Source organism: Serinus canaria, chromosome 5, assembly GCF_022539315.1.
Source record: "Serinus canaria isolate serCan28SL12 chromosome 5, serCan2020, whole genome shotgun sequence".
NCBI classification, from domain to species: Eukaryota; Metazoa; Chordata; class Aves; order Passeriformes; family Fringillidae; genus Serinus; species Serinus canaria.
Genome location: NC_066319.1, coordinates 21,891,031 through 21,913,220, shown reverse-complemented (window position 1 = coordinate 21,913,220; position 22,190 = coordinate 21,891,031). Strand labels below are relative to the sequence as shown.

The 22,190-nt window shown below is 50.4% G+C and overlaps 1 protein-coding gene across 4 annotated transcripts in view; it reads left to right on the top strand.

Annotated features, from left to right (window-relative positions):
* Nucleotides 1-22,190, top strand: part of ALX4 (ALX homeobox 4) — a 44,645-nt gene that overhangs the window by 15,239 nt on the left and 7,216 nt on the right. For all 4 annotated transcript variants that reach the window (XM_009102141.4, XM_050974827.1, XM_050974825.1 and 1 more), the window contains 2 exons: nt 13,898-14,208; nt 21,707-21,835. In XM_009102141.4, coding sequence (XP_009100389.1) covers nt 13,898-14,208; nt 21,707-21,835 — 440 coding nt within the window. The remainder of the gene's footprint in view (nt 1-13,897; nt 14,209-21,706; nt 21,836-22,190) is intronic.

The following is a 22,190-nucleotide window of genomic DNA, read 5'->3' as shown; positions in this document are numbered from 1 at the left end:
TCAGAGGGTCCCTGATGCCTGGCACCTCTCTCATTACCAGCAGGCACAGCCCAGGGCTGTGCTCCCTTCTTTGGGATGGAGAGTTTCCTCTAGCACTAAAACCTTGGCTCTAAAACCCTGGCTTCTTGGAAGCTACGCACCCATAACTGTGTTGGCTGAAGGGGTTTTGGAGTTTGGAGCCCTATTATTTACATCCGACTGTATATTTTCTCCTGAGAGCCCTATAAACCAAATGAATTGCAGAAGAAATCGCACATTCCCACACAGGCATGTTTGCTCCTCATGAATCCAAAAAACTCTGACCCAAATGTACTGTGAGATAGTAAATCTGAGAAGGCAGTGTGTGGGAAGCCTAGCCTGAGATGAGAAGGACGGAGAGCGCAACCCACTGCAGCCCCCAGCATCTTTCCCTGCAAGCTCTCTGAACCTATCAGCTGGAGATGCTTTGGGGAAACAGAGGCAACTGGTGCCTAGTGGCCCCACTAATTCCAAGAGCCCTCACACTCTGGAAACTGAAGTTTTTATCTGTTCTTCCTAAATTTCAGCCTTTCCAGACTCTCGCAGACAGGCTTGTTTCTGAAGAGAAAAGGAAGGCAGCTGGTGAAAAGGGATCTTGCTCTCATCTAGGAAACTGAAAGAGCATGTACCTTTCCAACCAGTGCTTTCCAGGTGTATTGATTCCAGCCCATGTTTTCTGATTGTGTATTTTATTCTCCTCTCTAGGCCATCTGCAGTCACTCTTTCGATCTGCTTTTAAGGCCTCCTGCTGCTGCCCACCCTGCTAGAAAAGGCAGCTTTTAAGCATTGAAGCTCTGCTTGTGGCACTGGCACCATGATGTCTCTAGGCAGAGACTTTCTGAGTTGTGGTCCATGTCAGCACACAGCCACCTTTACGGAGATGAGGTATCTCCCAAAATAAGGGCTCCCCTAAGGAAGTATTTTGGGAGACAGGGAGCAGGAGGGGGGTGAACACCCCGTGTGTTTTATTTGCAAATTGTGAGCAAGGGATGAGTTTTTGAGGTCTGTCTGGGACACAGGATTGTTGTTGGGATGATGTTTGTGAGTAATCTTTGGTCAGCAGATTGTGGGGGGTGGGGGGGGTGTGAACTGGTGCAGGGAGCAGGCAGCTGAAAGGGCATCTGCAGTGGTGAGTGGAAGGTAGGACACGGTGGACACAAAGGATGAGTCCTTGTTCCCTGATTGGATGAGCACCTCTGGCAGAAGCAGGTTTCTGGGACAGATATTCCTTTTCACAAGTTCCTAAAGATGATTTCTGTAAATGTTTGCTAATGTTTACTTCACATTTGTAGTCACTCATGTCACTATGATCCTGTTCTGGAATGTTAACTGGAAGCAAACACAAAAGTGGGCATGAACTCAGCTGTCTAATTTAGGCTGATTTTCATGGTCATTATCGTTCATGTAATCATCCAGTTTGGTTGAGAACTAGTGGTGCTCCAGGAGTTCCTCTCCTTCCAAGAGTCATGATTTTTTTGTTTTCTGTTAGGAAAATGTGTTACCAGAGTCACTATTGTTTGTGTCTACTGCCTGACACTTCATACCACAATCCTGCATCCAGTTTCTTCTAACTTAATCAAAATTTAACAATCTTGTCTAAAAGCTCCCACAGCAGTTGTTTGCCTCTGGCTGTTTTTATAATACTTTTTTTTTTTTTAAGTTCCTCTGAATCAATTAAGCCATTTCCAAGAATGTAACTAAAACAGCACATTTTTGTTTTCTCCATGTTAGGAAAAAAAAATCTGATTATGACTTTTTCATAAGTTCTGCTGTACTGTGCTGTGGAGCAAGATCATCAAATTTACAGGGGAGCTGGGCTTTGGGTAGGAAATGTGCTTTGTGCCTTTCCTCTGAAAGATTATCCAACAACTAGCCATGAGGACTTGTGGTTTGAACAGTCTCAGTAGTGACACCTTTGATTTTCACACCTAAAGACACTGCAGATTTCTCATGTTTTAGGAGTGTTTTCAGCCAGGTCTGAACTCACTCTTATTGCAGTGGCCATTTACCCCTGTAGTTGGTCCAGCCTTGCTTGGCCCCGGAGTTGAAGGGGTGCAACGGCTGGGATAAGGATAAGGAATTTTGATGTGGCAGAAATTTGTTCAGAAGGAGTGTGCTGGATTGAATAGAGGTTTAGATCTACTTGGCCAAGATGCAAAGGTTTGCACAATTCAGGGCATCTGAGCGACACAGGACCTTCACCTCCAGGCTGCAAAAACATCAGACAGTGCTAAGTGCTTCTTAAAACTCAGATAGAGTGTGTGTTGTCTACCTGGTGGCTCTGTGTCACTTTGCCATCCACACAACACAAGAAAGAGCAGTGCCTGACCTCACAGGGCTTGCTGTGACTCCGGCATCTCTGTGGGACCCTCTGGCAGAGTGCAGTGGGTGCCGTGGGGAGCTGAGACAACACTGCTGAACAGGTGTGGATGCCATAAATAATGATCACCTTCCAACACTGGATGAAGATGAGAAAACGGAGAAGTGCTCACCATAGAGAGGGGTCCAGTGTCTGTGACCCAAAGGCCCAGAAAGCAAGAAGTATTTAGCTAAAGAGTATGTGCAGGATGGGCAGTCACTGTGGGAATGTGGCTCACCAGGCACAGTCTGGGAAAAGAACTGACACTAAGAGATGGAGTAAAAAGTAAAGGTCAAATGCTCTTGGCTCATGCAAAACTACTTCTGGGTTTTTTTGGTTGTTCTATTTTGTTTTTTTTTTAATTTCATTTTTCCCCCCTGGTGACAATTATATGTGTTGCAAGGTGAAGTAGTTCTCAAGTGAAATGAAATCCCTTTCTCTGACCTCAGAGTGCATAGCTCTCTGAATTACTTGACAAGCACAGTTTACCCTTTGAGCAATTCATGACTCCCCTTTCACAAGTAAGAGCACACTTTTGTGGATGTTTTCCTTGCCCAGCACTACTTAATAGATTTTTTTCCTTAATAACTGTCATTTGACCTGCGTCTTGGGTTCAATCCCCATATGGGCCATTCACGTCACACTTGGACTCAATGATCCTTGTGGGTCCCTTCTAACTCAGAATAATCTGTGAGTCTGTGAATGTTGCTATTCTCAGCTCAAAATTAAAAATGTGAGTTGCTGATTGTGAATACTATTTGTTGTTCATTTACTAGAGGAAGCTTAGGCATATCCATTCCCTTTCCTCTTACTGCCCCATTATCAATAAACCTTTGCCTCACTGCTTCTGTAAATCATTTTCATCCCTTTCCTTTGAGAACCATGTGTTTGGGCTCTTGCACATGTGTCTCATGAGAGTAGTCGGTCAAGTCATGGAGTATCAATTTTACTCCTTGATGAATTGGCAAAACTTCATTAAAGGGGGATTATTGAACAACACATAAGTATTTTTTTGGACGAGGAAAGCATTGCACTTAAACCATGATGCAAGCAGGGTTTCCCAGTATTTTACCAAGCGCAGTGGCTTGGTAAAATACTGGGTCAGATGTTGGAATCATTCAAAAGACTTGGATTATCCTCACTCCATAGTAAACATACACCTTCTCTCTTCTGGGTTATGAAGGATGTGGAGCTAAAGCCCCAGAGAAGTCCTAAGTTGGTATATATGTTTCAGATGACAAATGAGGAAGAGTTTCAAACACTCTTTCCCTACTCCTCACAGCCCCAGCAGAAAAACTGTGAGGTGTAAGAGAGTAGCACTCACAACTAATGGTGGTCTCCCATCAGAGGCTGCAGTGGGGTTGGCAGCTCATGGCAAACACCAGTGGTGGACACAGACCCAGAGCCAGACCGAGGCAGGGGAGAATTGTTTGCTGCAGAGGCTGGAGAGAACCTAAAGAGGCCAAGGGTTTATTAAACTTCAGTTTGACTGGAGCTGAAATATGTGCCTCTAGAGCAGGGCAGCAGAGGTTCACGGAGTCCTTTCTGCAGACATTTTATGACAGTCTTTGGGGATACATATAAGAAGACTGGGGCATTCTGAGTAATTAAAAAAAAATATTTGTTTAGACTGTGTCAGGGTCAACTGGAGTTTCCAAGCAAGCCGGTCTTAGACAGATTTTTCTGTCTTTGCCCTTTCTCCTCAGCTATGGTGTAGACACACTGCAGTTCATGGCCAGGCCATGCAGTGCAGCCATGTCTCCTCATTACCTCCAAACAACTCTCAAGGTCAGAGAGGCCTTGATGTCATGGTGTACCCCCTGCACTCCATGTGGGCTCATGGAGACCAGGGATAAGAGTCCCCTGTACCAGGCATTGCTGCTGCCACCTTCAGACCATGTCAGGAGTCTGGGCTTCAGACCATGTCAGGAGTCTGATGCCACCCCAATTGGCATCAGCATCTCCTCTGCAGGAAACCCTTGCAGGGCTGCAGCACTGTCCCCACTTCATGATGAGGGTGTAAAGGTCAGGAGGAACAACCTGCTGCTCTCGGGTTTGCTGTTGGTTATTGTGTCTTGCTTCTTGGCTGGCAAGGTCCCAGTTTGGTTGTGCTGCTTCTTGCTTCAGTTTGAATTTTGCTGCCCTACTACTCTCTGCCAGTAAGAGCTGATGCCAGTCTGTTGCCCAGGCCCAGCGATGGTGAATTAGTGGGTTTGGAAGCCAGAAACCTAATTTCTTTCTGGAATGCTTCTAAAAGCCTAGTGCTCATAGGAATTTTCCCAGACCTGGCTGGCCTTGAGTTTTGCAATGTGCAGTTGAAATGGAAATAAATTATAGATGTTCTTCCAAGAACAGGCAGGTTTGGGGAGGGCTGAAAGTTTTTTTTCCCTCGTCTGGGCCTTTATTTACTAATCGGCTGTATACAACTGAAGAACAACAGAGCTGCTTTGCTAAGAATCTTGCCCAAACTTTGTCTCAATGTTTAAACTCAACACTTTCTGTGATTCTGTGAGGTTCAGCCAACTTTGGTTGTTTTCTGCTTTCACTCCAGCTTTCTATCACTCCTGCTTTCCAATTCCTAAGTGTAATTGGTAGCACTCAAATCCCCCTGAGTTGTGTTGTACTTGGGTTCCAATGGGGTTGCCACAGCATCTCACCCAGACTCAGCACTCCCCAAGACTTCTCCGTGGGGGCACCAGAGGCCCCAAACTGAGAAGCACAAGGAGCACCATGGGGGCGGCGTTGGGAAGATTTGTTTGGGCTTGCCTGGCTGCCCATCTGAAGCACATAACACTGCACTTGAGCACAAGGGTAGTCCAGGGACACACGTGTGCTGCAGTGCCTTGCTGGACTGGGGCCACAGGCTGGCTGCTTCAGCCTGGCAGAGCCTGCTGGACACCGGCCTGGCCAGGGCCCACAAGCCATTGAAGTTCATCTGTCATTAATCTGAAGCAGGACTTCATAATGCAGATGCAGCTGAGTTCTTGCCCAGCCCATTACAAAATGGCCCTGACCTCCCTCCTGCTGCCCCTCTTCCCAGCTGGCAACTCTCAGGTTGCAGGTCCAGCCCTGCTACCAGCAGCACAAATCAGGCAACTAGAAGTCACCTCTGGGAGGCAGCTAAACTTCAGCAATGCTTGGCTGTCTCTGCTGCAGGGAGGTTGCTTTTGCAAAGCAGACAGACAGAAGAATGCAGAGAGAGGCAGACAGACCAACCAACCCGATGACGTGATCAGCGTCCAGGCAGGCACCGACCCACAGGATGGGGTGAATCACTCTGCAAGCTGGCAGCAGGGAATTAAACTGTGCCATAGCCAGACATCAGAGCAAGGATCATCTCCCTTCAGGCAGCTTTGCCTCACCAGCCTTCCTCACCAGCAGGAAGTAGAATCCCCCACTCCCTCCTTAACTAAATGGCTGATTTATACCTTCTGTCACAGGTGATGGCCAGTGGGGCCTCACTTGGTGTGTGGTTGGCATGGAAGGCAACACACACACTGAAGTGTGGAAGGTTGCATGACTGCCTCATACCTCCCTCTCACCCTGTCAGAGCAGAGGTCCTGCTCATCCAGCACACAGCCTGGGGTGGAAATAGTAGGGAAAATGTCCAGGGCATGTTGTGAGGAAGAGAGAGGCACTGACTGGTTGCAGGGGAAACCTCTGGAGAAGATGGCAGCTTGTGGACAAGAGCCCCCTTTTCTCTTGCAGTGCTCAGGGGAGGGCTCTTTTCAGATCCTTGTGGTGGCCAAATGGCATGGGTGAGGTTAAGATGAAAACATAAATCTGTATCTGATGGGAACTCATGCTCTTCCCTTCAGAGTCAGAGCTTAGCCCTAAGCCCTGTATCAGCCTCATCTGTCACTCACATCTGAACAGCACTCAGTGCTACTGCAGGCACTGAGTGAAGTGAGTGCTGCCAGCCCCAGAGCTCCACAGCTTTTCCTCCCCCTGCTGCAGGTGCAGGGCCTGACTTCACAGGGCCCCAGCACAGGGAGGGGGTTGAATCCCGGCTGCCTTAGGTGCTACTGGCACTAACTCAGCTGGAGATGGCATCCAAGCAGAGGAGCAGCAACCTTGCTGGATCTAGATTTTTCTAAAAGCAACACAACAGAGGGATAACTGAATGATCCCAAAGTAAGGTAGACCTAGTGGACTGGGCAGATGTTGCTCCAGATGCTGACAGCCAGTAAGGATGTCCCAGGAGGAGAAGTCAGCTCAGATAGAAGCAGAGCAGAGTTCCAACACTGGGACAGAGCATCAAGGAGTGCAAAACCCTACAGTGCCTGTCTGTGGAGAGCATAACTCTTCAGCAAACAGCACCGAGGACCTGTCTGTTCTGTGTGTAGGTATGAGTCTATGACTGAGATCACACCATTCAACACTTTGTCCAATAGTAGTAATGCTGATTTTTTTTCTCAATGAAATCACATATTTCATCCATTCAGCACTGAGCTAAGTCTTCAGAGCAGTTAGGTGCTTACATCTGGCTCTGAGAGCTTAGGAAAAACCGAGTCCCTCAGGTGATCACTGTCATGGCAAGGCATGCAGGACTGTTTGGGAAGGAGGACACTACTTATCCAAAAGGTATCAAAACCAGAGCCAAGAGGAAACTGAAAGCCCATTCAAGGCCCCTTCTCATACTTGTCTGCCTTGTCCATCTTCCCTGGCTGGTACTCACTGGGGATATATCAGTTCAGGGGTTCTAGATGGCTTTTGGTTCACATGCACTGCTTTGGGCAGACACACCAGTAGGATGGAGCAGAAATCCACCATTTTTCCCTAGCTGTTTGTGACACACCAGTGGGACATGTGGGAAATGAGATATTTTAAAATGCATTAGCTGACCCATCTTGTCTGTCATTCTTTCAAACTTGGCACATGGCCTACCATGCTGCAAACCTGTAGCTGATCACCCTCAGCCCTGTGCTTGGGGACATCTCTGTGGAATCTAATGAGGCTCTGATGTCACCGAGGGGGCTGTCACTTCCATCTGCTGTCACTTAAAAAGTCATCCTGTGGCTGATCCTGGCATATCCCCAAGGCACTGTGTCACCCCCTACAACACTGAAGACCTTCAGGTGTCAGGGAGGAAAAAACTATGTCACTAGGAAATTAATGGGCTCATCAGAGAGAACTGAGATGCCCAACTCCAGAATACTGGCATAAGCAATAATCTCCCTTCACCTTCAGTAGTGAGGAAGCCATGGTTTGCAATGGAGCAGTTTCATTTTCTCTCCACGGAGGCAATGGCAGTACATTTTCTTGCTCTTTCCTTATATCATGTTCTGATATACCAAAAATGCTTCTAGCAACCTTGCAGCAGGTTGCTAGAAGCATTTTTGTGCCTTCAAAATTTGCTAGTCAGCACTTTCCTGCTTTTCAGATGGATGTGCCACATGAAAAAGGACTTGGGGAATGAGCTGTGCCTTTTTCTCTAGCCACAGCTTCTATGCAGAGTTTTCAGAATTGATTTGTTTATGTAAAAGCCAGTTTTGTTAGTGTCCTTTAAAAAACATGAAAGAGGAGCAAGCAGCACATGTTGCATTTGTACAGACAATGCTGAGCTCTCCCCAAGCAGCCACAGGGTGTGTGAATCCAGCTAATCAGGAAATAAAGCAACACATGCCCTCAAAAACAGATGTTTGTATTGGGGAGAAAAACTAGTTCAGAATAAAAGTGAGAGGAACAGCAATTTTCCCAAGTAAATAGTGCATATTCCCAAGGCTTGCTGTGATGTAAACTTCTCAGCAGCACTAGAGCTAATGTTTATCAAGCTGTCTGTCCCCAAACTCATACAGTGATTTAGTCCAGGAGAACTAGCCAGCCAGGAACAAGGAGGCTTAAGTGCAGCCAGGACTGAGGTGAATTTGACTCCCACAGAAACATCTCCCAGGCACACAGTAGAGGTAGAGCCAGAGATTTAAGTTATACACTGGCTTCAGGGCCACCAAAAATCCACCCATGGGCTTACTGTGTGGGACCTTTGACGCTGTCTCCAGACTGCTTTTCAGGAACAGAAGGAGGTTTCTAGACCTTTCTGCTCCAGGCCTTAGTATTGTTCCTGCTGTATGCTCTGATCAGAAAAATAAGTCTCTTCTCAAAGAGGGAAGTCCTAGGTGTGGTGAGGAGGAGCAGACTAGAGAGAAACACTCCATCCCTTTTTCATTCTTCTTCTCCAAATAGACTTTTCTGTAGGACTTCACTCTGCCTGTAATTAACTCCCCAAGGTGATCAGGTATTTCACAGCTATTTTTAGTCTGTGACTGCCACCATGAGTAACCACTGAGTGTGTCCCCCCTTTGCTGTAGAGCCTCAGGAGGCTGCAGGCAGCAGAGCAGCAGTGCCAGCAGCTTTGACAAGCTCAGCAGAGATGGACAGCGTCCATGCAGATGAGAACATTCATGCAGTGGTCTCTGGAGCACAATGGGAAGTCAGTGAATGCTGTACCATAAGCAGAGGAACAGCATAGACCACATTTAGCCTTCCTTCAGGTTCTGCAGAATCAACCAAAGGAGGCCCAGTCTGGGAGGGATGGACAGGCTGTATACTTATCCTTATCCAGGGTTGAAATGGAGATGCTCCAACCAGCTTCTGCTTAGCAGCAAATGGTAACTGCAGCTTCCAGAATGAAGCCAATGGTTTGTGTCCTTTCTAGAATTATACCACCTGCATTTAAGAGATGAATGCTGCCCAGTTTTTCACTTTTTTTTTCACAGGAGTGAAAGTATGATTAAGCATCTGATCATTGCAAATAAAATCAGTGATGCCACATGCAACTAAAAGAGTGCTAAAATCTTTTCTACATGTACAGACTGCAAGAGCACTGACTCCCTGAACAGAAATAAACCTAAATATTTGGGTCTTTATCTGTCTAAAATTCAGTCACTTTGATTTCTCCTATGTAACCCAAAACATGGATGTTTTTTAAATAATAGTCTTCTGTTGACTTCTAGAATTTAATGACAGATAGGAGGCAGAAGACTGCAACAGACAGCTTAGAAACAAGTATAATCATTTCAGCATGTGTTAAGACAAGATCACAGGAGCTGGATAAGGTTCCTATAGATGGCCAAGTCCTTGAGGTGTGCTGGCTGGGCTGTGGGGCAAATCTGCCTTGGTAAGAAGTGTAAAATACACTGCCTGAGCCCTGTCTAGGCAAAATTTTAGCACTGGCATTTAAACAAGAGTTAAAAGAATGAAATTAAGGGATTTTTTTGGTTTTTTTTAAGGGCCACTGCTATGAAGAGTCAGACCATACCTCTGCAGGCAAGGAGAGGCACCCTGAAGGGGCCAGCACTGGAGGCCATGGAATTTGGGGGTGGGCAGGGGGTAACATCCCTGTGCCCACAGCTGGACAGGAAGGCAGAAAGCCCCAATGCCATTTAGTGTGGGAGCAGAGGGGCAGGCTGGTGCAGCCCCATGCCACCTGTGCCATGCTCTTTGGACATGGATTGTCCACAGGCAGACAATGTCTGTGAGCTGCCACATGCCAGCAGGAGTTCCAGGCTATTTTTGAAGCTTCCCAGGACTGGGATAGCATCAGCTCTTTGCTGAGACTGTAATAGCCTGGACAAGATGTTGCCAGAGCAGTACAGACCCAGCAGGCTTTTTTACCTGGAGCCCAGGGGAAACTGCCCTGTGCTGGCTGTGTCCTAGGCTGTGCTGGCTGTGTCCCTGGGCCACGCTGGCTGTGTCCCTGGGCTGTGCTGGCTGTGTCCCTGGGCTGTGCTGGCCATGTTGCTCTCCTGCAGCCTTATGGGCTGTGGGGCTTCCATCACAGGATCTGTGTGAAGGAGCTGTGGCTTGTCATGTATGTGCTGTGCAAAGCAGACCTACCATTTCAAGTTGGACCCAAAGCTGTGTGCTGGAAATGCCCCAGTCCCCATCCTTGTGGATGCACCAAACTGACTTCACTCTAAATTAAATTCCATGGATAGGATTGTACATAGCAATGATTTTACTTCAGCACCCTCTCAAAATTGATCACCTGAGGAACAAAACAGATACAAGCTGTGAATCCAAACATTCTGACAGCATGATAAAGATGATTGTTCCCTTCAGGAGTGTGTCAGCAGAGCTGTGCAATGCCTTGCTGTCTCAGGGCCTTACCTCATGGCCACAGGTGAACATGTCTTGTGTCTTCTGCACCCTCTTTCTCCTCCATAGGGTTCCCAGGACAGATGTGGTGAGATTTGAAAGGCATTATTCTGCATATCCTCTGCAGAAGTGGGAATGCAGGCATCCCTCCTGTCCAAAAGGAGCTGCAAGGTGCTTGGGGCCCACATGCCCAGTTATCCTGGTCTGTCCCATGGCAGATGACACAGGGTGACTCAGGGAATGCTGATGGACTAGCAGGCAGCCAAGGTACTGGGAGAGCAGGGTATAATTGTGGGAAGTCAGAAAATATCCTCCTTGTACAGCTATGAGGGCAAGGATGGATTGGCAAGCAGTGAAGGAGGCACCAAGCTCTGCTGTTGGGCTTGTAAGGGTGCAGTGGTGCTCACATTAACTCCTTGTCATAGAGATCTTCACAATATGTAACTCAAGGTCTCTCTAGGTTTGATTAGAAACAGACACCCCAAACTTTGCACTGAAACTTCGAGGCCATCTCCAGTTACAGGAAGTCTGGGCATATCCATATGCAGATGTATGCAATTTGTTTCACTTCAGCAGTTAGCGTGGCTGTTTTGAGGTCAGGGAGCTTGCTTCTAGGGAATGAGAGTTGCTTCTTGGGATGCTCAGCTGAGGGTGGGTGCACACCAGGCCCTCCCAGCACTGCCATCAGGCCCTCCATCCACAGTTTCTGCCCCACCCATGGAAACAGTTCACCCCTACCAGGGCTCTCAGGGGCTGGAGGTGAAGAAGCCCATGTCTGCTGCAGTGCAGGAGCACTAGAGCAGCATGGCTGAGCTGCAAGGAGGGCTCTGGACTGGCAGAGCAGGCATGGAACACCCACTGTGTGTGCAGCAGGGACAGTTCTTGCTCCTTGGGGCTGATGCTTTGTGATAGAGATAACTTATTCCTGCTGAAAATCCTGGGCCCAGCTCTCAGCTGCAATCTGAGCTATGCTGTCGATGGCATAGAACAGGCACAGAGCTTTTCTCTGTGTGTGTGTTTGTGTTTGTGCAGACCCTTCCCCAGCTAAGTGAGCTCCTGAAGCAGATAAAAACCAGCAGAGGATTTCCCAAGGAAAGGCTTCAGGTCTTGTGTTTGCTGCTGCTGGAGCTGCAGGGGGCTTAGAAGTTAGGGAGACAGCCAGAGCAAAGCTGTGGGGGAAAACGTACTGAGCTCCCTGATGTCATAAATAAAAGAAAGAGAGAAAGGGGAAAAAAACCCCACAACCTCTTGGATTACTTTATGTATTACTCTGTCTCTACTGAGTCTCATAGGTGGTGGTCCATTGCTGCAGACCTTCTGGAACTGTTTTATTTTCAGTTGTAAAAATTACAAATATGATGTCTATAGCTTATGACTGACCAAGGCTGTGGGGCAAGGCACTGTCCCAGCCCATTTTGGACAGATCTGTCCACCTGCATCCCCCAGGAGCAGTGGGAGAGGTCAACCAGTTGGAGAAGGCAGGTTCAAAGAGGAGGCAGTGTGTCAGTCACTGGCTTAGACACTGCTTCTGGAGCCCAGGGAGCATAAACCTTTGCAAAATGTTCCCAAGAATCAAAGCAAAGAGAGCTGAGATAGACATCAAGCTTTGGTAAGCTTTATAGGGAGCTCCTCAAAAGTCTGAAGGAACAATATGAGAGAAAGCAATAAATCTGAGATCACAGGAGGGTGAAAGTGCCAGGTAACTCCATTGCCTTCATCCAAGGTCTGCCCACAAGCCCTCTGTCCCACCTGGGCACTTTTCTTCCCAAATCCCTTTCCATAGCTCATTCTCCCAGGCCTAAACTTGGGCCACCCTTGCTCCCATGCCTGAGGGTGACAGCTACATTTCACCCTCCTGGTTTCATCCCAATCATCTCAGTGCAGCCTTTCAGCTGTGAGAGATGGACTTGTACGCTGTGCACCTTCTCACAACAATTTCATGGGCTTTTGGCTGTGAAGATGTGACAGGGCTGATCACAAAAGGGCTAAACTGTAAATATACAGTGAATTAGCAAAAGGATTTTGTAACAAGAGATGAGTATTGCCAAAGACACGGGCTAAGATGCCTAAGCTGGCATTAATAACTCTATCACATTGCCTGGGAAAAGCTCCCAGTGGGGACATCACTAAATAGTGGAACTGTTTCCCAGAAAGACTGATCCTGACCTGGTAAGTTTTAAAAATAGACTAGAGGGAAATTTCAAAAAAATATGAGACGCTTGATGTGCTCTTGGCTTAGTAAGGAGAGCATGAAGAGAAAATACCACAGTATCACTTCCCACACATTTAGGAACTGAGCATTGTGGCTCAAGGTTAAAACCTGCAATAGGGCTACCATGTTTTTTGCCCAAAGATCCCAGCCAGAAATGTGGCCAGGTGTGACACTTGGCTGTGCACTATATGGCAGGTGGCCCGTTGCTCACACAGATCCCTCTATTTCTGTCCTGGGTTCAGCTCACCATGTAGAGCAGTGGCACCAGATAAGGGAGAGCCATGGATCCCCACCAGGGGCCTGCTGGCGTAGCATCACTCTTGCTAATGAAGGGGACACCACTGTCACTGGAGGCAGGAGCTGTGCAGGAGAGGACACACACAGTGCCTGTCCCTGAGGATGCATATACCCCGCTTACAAAGTTCAAAGGTGGTTTTAAGAAAGGAACCAGCTCACTGGTTGAGGGGTTGAAACCTCTTCCTCCTGCTTGCCATACTGCTCTCACGTCATGTCTCATTAATTACTAATTGTTGAGGGCAACCAGGAACAGCGCCCCAGACTGCTGTCACACTCCTCTCATTTCCCTCTGCCCTGCACCCATGGGATGCTGTTCCTGCAGGTGTCTCAAACTGTCCTTTTCCCCTTTCACAACCTCTTTGCCAAAAGCAGTGCAAGTCCTGGCGGAAGGCTGTGGGGGTGACTGGGGGTGTCAGTCAGGAGCACCTCTGCTGACACACCAGCACTGCCTGAGGATGCAGGAGCTGAAAACAGATCCCACCAAGCACCTCACGTGGCTGCTCTGTACACCTGGTTTTCTATGCTGTGCTATTCAGCAGGAGAGCACAGATGGGCTGGTGGCAGGGGACCTGCATGGTGCAAGGAGTAGATGGGTACCTCTCAGAGAGCTTTCCTGTGGCCAGGACCAAGGAATGTAGTGCTCCATGATGTTCAGCCGTGATGTGGGTGTTGAGAGGTTGAAGGACTTGTTGAGAGGTTGAAGGTCTTTCTGGGGTGTGCAGGGCTCATCCTCCCACCTGGGTCTCTGAGAGGGAGTAGAAGCTGAGAGAGCTTGCCCCAACCTCCTCTTGCCCATCTGTGCTGGGCAAAGTAGGTCAAAAGATTTACATGTGTTTCCTTTTCTTTCTCTCCCTGCCCCCTACCCCTGGTCAAACCTGCCCTCCTCTGCCCTCCCCTACCTCCCACTGAAACAGGTAAGGAAAGCGGTTTGGGAGAGCCTGACTTGCAGCCAAGCTCCGACCCTTCAGCAATGGACAGCAGCTACCTCAGCGTGAAGGAGGCCGGGGTGAAAGTGCCCCAGGACAGGGCCAGCACAGACCTCCCCAGCCCCATGGACAAGGCTGACTCGGAGAGCAACAAGGGCAAAAAGCGGAGGAACCGCACCACCTTCACAAGCTACCAGCTGGAGGAGCTGGAGAAGGTCTTCCAGAAGACCCACTATCCAGATGTCTATGCCAGGGAGCAGCTAGCCATGAGGACAGACCTCACTGAGGCTCGTGTACAGGTATGGGGGAAATCCTGGGGCTGGGTAAGGGGTGGATGAGCTGCAAAAACCCTCTGAGGTTCCCTTGCAGCCCCACCATAAGCTGCAGGCAGCTGAGCCCTAACCAGAGCCTGTGGCACAGGGAATGCACAAGGAGGTACATCCATGTGGCAAGGAGGTACATCCACGTCTGACACTGGTGTCACCTCCCTTATTTGGTCTGGTGTCCTGCAATCCAGTGCTCACAGAAACACCTCTTGCCCTTGAACTAATGGGACAGCAGGTGGGTCAGCCTCACCGCCACCCTGAGCAAAGCTTGCACAAAACCTGCTCTCTTCAGGAGGCTTGCGGTGGACACAGGTTCATTAGTCTGAGTGGGAGCAAGCTTTTCCACACCATCAGCTCTTTCTGGCACACGGGGCTGCAGGGTGACTGGGAGTTCAGTGCCAGAGAACATGTGGTGATGCAAGAGAGGCAGCTCTTGTTGCTGTTTGGCGGGTGCTGAGACTGCACGAAAGCTGGAGATCTGGAGGCAAAAGGTGCAGCCACCACCTCAGGAGAAGCAGGAGAGTCAAACAGCCACACTGTTAACAGTCTCAATCACCCCCACCCACACAGGTGCCAGCTCTCATGAATTAGCTCCCTTGAACTAACCTGGGGGGCCAGCAGACCCAAAATGCACATCAGAGGGGGGAATGATTCTCTGACTACTGCTCTTTCCTGTGAGTCAAGGTTAAGCAGGAGGCATGCCAGGGCTCAGAAACATGTGCAAAAAGGAGCACCACTGCAAGGGCGGACATCTGCAGCTCAGACCTTGGTGGCCAGCTCCTTCTCCAGCACAGCTAATCCTGTCACTTCTGTCTGCAGGCATTTGGCAGCTCACCACCCCCAGAACCTGCACAAGCATCAAGAATAATTGGCTCATGGAGACACCTGATTCTATCTTTAATGCCAGGAATATTCCCAGCTCCCAGGCAACAGCTACTTTATAAGTAGTTGCTGCAAATAAGGCCCACATCCATGCTTAAGTCCATTTTAGTTTGTACATTCACTTCTGAATTCAACCAGAAGCAGAACTTTTCTTGTGTGCTTGCCTAAACTGGTTTTCAGGGCTGGTGCGCTCTTCCTCCCCACAGCTGTTTCTCTTCAGGCTGGACATGGCTGTGTTTCAGCAGGCAGCAGCGTGATTCCCATTGGCCCAGCATGCTGAGCACCACGGGGTAGGCAGAGCAAGGCAGTGCTGCAAACATCAGCTCTTTACTTGTGCCACTGCATGCAGCTCTTCATTTCGCAAGAACACACCACAAGTGCTAATGGGGTCTCCCGGGAGGCCAGGCATAGCATCGGGTTACTGGCTGCACAGTGCATGACATTCCTTCAGCTCAGGAATGAGAATGAGGTGCTGGAGGGTGGTGAGCTCCTCCTGCTCCCTTCTGAGCCAGGGTTTGCAGCTACTGTGTCGTCCCAGGCAGTGTGAAGGGCTGTCCATCAGAGCCAGGGCAGGTGAGGCAGATGCAATCTACACATTCCTTACATATGACCTTTCATTTTGGGGTTTTGCCTCACTTTACTACTGGATCACACTTCAGCCGAGGGCAGAAGAGCTCCCTAGGTAGCCAGGAGTATATTTGGCAAAGAGGAATTTCAGCTTGCTCTGAGATAAGCGTGCCAGTGGCCTGTTGCCACAGGCAGCCAAGAGCAGCCTCGCTACCAGTGCCACCTCTCACTTGGGATGGCGATGACAGGGCTCGTGGGACAGAGCTGCTGCAGGGCTTGTCTGAGTGGCCTGGCTGCTCACACACTTACCCCATGGTGAAAGGGGGAAGCACTTGCATTTCAGTCATTCCCTGCCTCTGCTGGGAAGGACCCGGTGAGCTGGGCCATGGGCTGGCACCAGGCCAGCACCTCGTGGTCAGCAGCACAGCACACTCCTGTCACTGGAGAGCAAGGACAGCAGGCTGATGCCCAGAGCAGCAGGTGCAGGCTGGGCAGGCCCAGAGGCAGCCCAGGTGCTGGTATCTCAGATGTGTTCCCAGGGGCTGAGGCTGCTGGTTAGGGAGCTGCGTGCCCTTGGCATGGCAGTGGCACGGAGGTGCAGTCTGAGGTGGCACAGGGCTGCTCTTCCCATGAGGGAGGCTTCTGGAGACTAAAGCCTGAGTGAATCAACCTAGTGCCTGTCTCCACCTCTGGGGTGTTCCACAGCTTGTTTAGCCTTGTTTAGCCTTGTTTTTGATCTTCCACCCCTGGGCCGTTCTGCTCTGTGGGGTCTTCCAATACCAGCAGCGTGGCATCAAGGGCCATTAGCTCACAGCCCAAGAGTGGGTATGGGCATGGGGCTGCAGCTCAGGAGGCTGATGGTGAAGCAAATGCCTGCTGCAAGGACCAAGAATCAAGGGCTAGAGGGTGGAAATCACAAATTAGACACCAGCCCCTCACTACTTTTCCCCTACAAGCCAAAGAGCTGCTAGCTACTCAGGCACCCTCCATTGCATAGGGAAAGGCTCTGGCTGCTGTGGGGTGTTTGGGCACACACTTGCTGCAGCCCCATGGGCTTTGAGGGAAGCTCAGTAGCCCCTCTCCCAAGGAAGATATGGTCATCTAAGGGATAATCCTGCCCTGGAATGATTTTTTGGAGACCAACTTCAGCTGCCTGCAAAGCTGAACTAAGCAAAGCAAGATGGCAGAAAGGCAAGGCACAGGTTTAAGGTGTGATGCTCCCTCTTACAGCTTTTGGCTGGAGGTCATCCCCTCTGGCCAGGCTTGGCTTCCTGGGGAGCATAACCAGCTGCACTGCAGGCAGGAGCAGATGCAGAGCCCAGACAGGCTCTGCAGCTCTGATTTTTCCATCCTTTTCCCAAGCTCATGCTTCATTAGTGAAGTAGCTGCCAGAGATTTTGGTGTCTGGGTAAGAGCCCATGCCAGCAGCATACATGAGGTGGACCATACTGTCTGTGAAGCAGTGGCATTCCGTGCCTGGCCCCTCTCCTGCTCCATTTCCTTGCCTGCCTCAGTTTCCAGCCATCTGTACTGGTGTCTAACAATGTCAAAGTTAATTCCCCCTGTGATGCAGCGCAACATTTTCCTGTCTACTCCCCACAACCTTGCCCCTTGTTTCCATGTACTATTAAGATAGTGCACATCCCTGTTTTCCAAAGTGGGAGCCATGAATAAGCTCTGTGCAGAGGCCAGGAAGAGGTTCCTATGGCTCAGCCACAAACCTGCAAGGTTGCACAGGGGGTGCTGTGTTCATGCAGGTCCTATGCACCATGTATATCCCATTCCTTCTTCTCCTCTTCCATGTCTGGGGCTGCAGAGCCCAGAAAGAGCTTCTGCTTGGTACCAGCAACTGCTTGAGGCTCTTTCAGCTCATCCAGGTCTGCAGCAGATGTCTGAGGCAGTGGCACTAGAAAAACAAGGCAGACACATGTATTCACACATTATTCCTTCCCTTTGCACAGAAACACACACAGGCACATCCCAAGCCCATGCCAGCCTGGCCCTGGCTGCCTTGGGTTATCAGTATCTGCCTCCTGGACTGCTCTCTGGGAGAGGAGAAAGGGATGGGACTGGAAGGAGGCTTTGCAGCCAGGGAATATAACCCCTCAGCCAGCCCCCTTTGGAGTCAGCTTTATGATTGCTGGGATCATTAATGAAATGTTTTTGGTGGTGACCCTGTGATGCGGCGGGGGCTTGAAAGTGAGAGGGAAATGTCAAACTCCGCTGTAGCAAAATCACCGCCTTGGAAAAAAAAGAAAAGAAAAAAAGCAAAGCAGAGCAAGAAGTAATATATCTTGATCCCTTTTCCCCCATAAAACCCTGGGAGGCTGGTGGAAGGAGCGGAAAGACTGAGCTAAGCCTGCAGGAAATTAAACATGAAATGAAAACAAGCTCGAGTTATTCAATTCTCTCATCCCAGGCTCCAATTTCCCATTCCAGGCCACTGATAAAATGGTGTCCAGTTTCAGCACTCAAGGATGAATTCTGGCTCTGTTCTTGCAGTATGAAAAGCAAAGGGCTGGTGTCCATCTCTGGCAAGAGGGGAGACAGCCTGGCCTTTGACAGAGGGATGGGGTCCTGAACACAGACAGATGGAGGCCGAGCAGAGAGGAGGGTAGCAGGGTGAGAGGACAGGAATGGGGAGAATGGATGCTCTGAGGCTGCCAGAAGAGAGTAAAAGCACAAGAGACTTGAGCATGGTGGGCAGCTCTCACCTGCATCAGAGCAGTGATGCAGTGAGGTGTGTTGAGCACAGGGCACGAGCACAACCCCACAGCTGCCACCAGCCCAGCACATGTGCAGAGGTCAGCCTCACGCACCGCTGCCATGGCATGGGCAGGAGAGAGGGGAAAACACTTGGAGGAGGGACAAATCAGTGATGCAGCCCCAAACTATCCAGACACGGTCAGTGGTCTGGGTAAACACGCAACTGAGCCCATCCACCTGTGCCCTGTGCAGGGCACACAGGACTTGGTGGCAGGGGCAGACTGGCAGTGCCCACTGGGGGTGAGGGTAGAGGCAGCAAGAGAGTGAGCAGGAGCCTCCTTGCTTTGTCTCAGGCCACTTCTGACCTCTCCACCCCCAGCAGTACATCAGCTGTGTATGCATATGGATTTAGGTACCACATATAGCCGAATTTTTATGGAAGCATGAAACATCCTTTGTTCTGTAGGTTTTTACAAGGCTGATTTGGTACATCAAGTCTTATCAAAGCATTGTCTGCAGGAGTCAGATACAGGACATTACCATACACTCCTACTGCAATTGCTAACACTGAGACTCAGTCCACAGTGACTGCTGGCCCCTGCACAGCAGAAGTAGCCCGTCCTGACCCCAGAGAACATGCTGCACTAGCCACTGCAACCTCCACTGTCACATTCCCATCCCACAACAGCCGCTCTTGACAAGGAGTGACAGGCAATGAAAGGAAAATGAACTTCTGTTTGGGTTTAGATTTGCTTTTTAAAAGCAGGTGTCTTCTAAGACTGTGGAAATACTGAGGATTAGTTGAGGTTTTTTGCTGACATTTTCACATTATACGTTGCCATGCCTGTCTTGTTTTCCCCGGAGCACTGTGGGGGCCTGGAGAAACCCATTTGCAAGATACCAAGAAGCCTATAAGGATTTGGACCAGAGGAGAAAGGAAAGCTTTAAAAAGCAGTCCAAACCTTGCCACAAGTGCTTCAGAGCTCACTGTCAGCTCTCCGAGTTTCTCTGGTGCCTGTGACACCAGCATTTGGACTGAAGACACTCTTCTTCTTCAGCCTAATGTGATGACTTGTCACATCATCCCAGCCCACCAGCCACGTGGCAATTTGGGCACTGCCAGTTTAAATCACTTTGCCCTGTTCAATCCAATGCATGAATGTGTTAGAGCAGAGGCCAAGGCCTCACTGTGCTCTGTCAAGGCAGCTGCTGTGCTGTCCTGGGAAGAAGAGGGCACAGACCCTGCACTGCTGCCTTCGAAGGGCACGCTGCAGAGCCACACCCTGCCGTGGGGGCCTGAGCTCGGCCGCCCTGCTCCCAGGTGGGATGCTCAGGCGGGCAAGGCTGCCGGGGCCTTCCCCACACAGGGAAGGGCCGTGTATGCCTGGCATATGTTCATCCCAGCCCCGTGCACAGCCAGCACTCTGCTCCCTACCTGTTCCGCACCCCTCTGTGCACAGCGGGGCCTCCTCCGCCTGAGGAGGAACCAGGTCACCACCGCTAACTTTGAATCTGCAGATCAAAGCGGTGTGATCCAGGCCAGCCCTGGGACTGGCCTGCAGCTGGGCTGGAGTGGCTGTGCCAAGAAGAGGTAGAAGAAAAACAGACAGATGCCTGAGGCATCAAACCTGCTCCAGTAGGACGCTCTGCATGTGCAGCGTGTGCGCAGCTGGGATAATGTTAGGATGCTTCTCCCGGTGCTTTTTGCACCTACTGAAAACACTCACAGGGTTTTTGATTTGGGGTAGGGGGTTGGTAGCAGGTTGCTGCTTTGGCCAGCTTGTGGATGGCCCATGCCAGTGGCATCGCCATGGCCATGGGGCCGGGCACTAAACCCTGTGCTATCCACAGCCTTCATGAGGAGCACGTGCCTGGCAGCTGCACTGTCGGCTCCCTGCCCAAAGCAGAGCCCAGTGCATGGCCAGACCCTCAGCTGCCTACTCATACCACAGGCCTGGCTGTGAGAGACCAGCATGAGGCTGTCTATGTGGTGGAAGGCAGAAACTGAAGCAGGAGAGCCTGAAACAAGTCTTCCAGCACAAGCAGAAAGGTCAGCTCAGACCAGAAAACCAAACCCCTTATCCCTCCCCGCAGCAGCTTCTGGCTGCACTGATTCAGGCTGCAGGTACCGCAGCATTCCTGCCCCTGCAAAAATTGTCCTGCCATCCTACCCTGTGGCAAGGACCTGGCTTGTCCTGCTGTCCTGCAAAGGCATGAGCTTCCTACCTGGTGTCTGCTTTCGCCAGGTGCCCGGCAAGCAGCGAAGGGCCAGGCGTGGGAAGGGCCAAGCTGCTTGTCAGCAGTACCCCCTCTGGCCCCCCGCAGCGAGTCACCGTGCAAAACTCGAAGCAGAGCTGAGAGGCTCTAGGAGTGCTCCTTTCATGCACTGGCGTGACCTGCACAACCCAGCCCCTGGTGATCGCCCTCATCTCTCAGTGCCTTCAAAGCAGCTCTTGATTGATGTGTTTCCCTGACTCACAAGCTTCAAGAGGCTTTGAAGACACTGGGCCAGGCTCTGATCTCTCTCAGGCTGATGCAAATCAGGAGCAATGGTGCTGACAACAGTGCAATAATCCACACTGATGTCAAGCCAGTAAAAATAAGAGCAGAAACAGAATTTTGGTCTTTGCCTTGAAGGGATCTGAGCAGCACTGTGAAGTAAAGAGTAGCAAACCCTGCAAAGAAAACTCAGTGAAAACCAAAGGATGATATAGAAGGACACCTGTCCTTTCCTGCAGCTAAGGAGGGAAGGGGTGCTTGGCTTTGTATTTCTTTTTGCGGTTAAGAAAAATGAGAGAGTTGGTGAGAAATGCAAGCTGCAGTCAATGGCATCATCATAGCCAGGATTAGTCTTGGGGAAAGCCCCATCACTGCTGTTTTCAGCCTGGCAGCAGCACACACAGATGTATTCACACTTCTCCTCTGAGACTGGCTGACAGCAGGAGAGCTGCAGGCAGAGCCTGGGTAAAACAGATTCAGGGGTGAGAGGAAGACAGGATATTCCAGGGCAAATCAGGCTGTGGGAGGCAAGAGCTGGGGATGTCCCTAGAGAGGCTGTGCACCAGAAGATGGACATCCCCTTTTGCTTGGAGTGTTCCCTTTCTAGGAGCGCAGGCTGGCCCCAGACCCTCAGAAGAAGCAGGGGAGGACTGTCTCTCCCCTGCAGAGCATGTGTCTGGAGCAGTGCCCTTCTCCGTGCCACACAAAACCACCCGCCTGGTGTGGCCCTGCCCTCTGGTGGGCTCTTCAGGGCTGCCGGGCTACCAGCCACTGCCGGGCTGCCCTTGGTCACAGCCCTGCTGTCGCCTCTCCCCAGGTGTGGTTTCAGAACCGGCGAGCCAAGTGGCGCAAGCGGGAGCGGTTCGGTCAGATGCAGCAGGTCCGGACCCACTTCTCCACCGCCTACGAGCTGCCTCTGCTCACCCGTGCTGAGAACTACGCCCAGGTGAGTGCACTCCCCTGCCTGGGCACTGCGCTTGCTGGACACGCTGCCTCTGGGACCCACCCATGGCTTGGGTCCCCAAGCCATGCTTCACTTCTCAGGCACATCCACCTGCCCTTAGGCAAGGCAGCAGGGACAGCGGGGCTATACTGCCAGGCACTGAAGGGCTGAAGGGCAGTTTTTTAGTCAGGTGTTCTGCTTGGCTCCCTCCTGCCCTGGCCCAGAGCAGCCATCTTTAAAGCAGGTACCAGGCCCAGCACTGTGTGATATAGAGCAGCACCCTTGGGCACAGGTCACCCTGCTCAGCACATCCTATCACATGTGCTGCTGCCCACTAACTTCCCACTGGTTTGAAAGA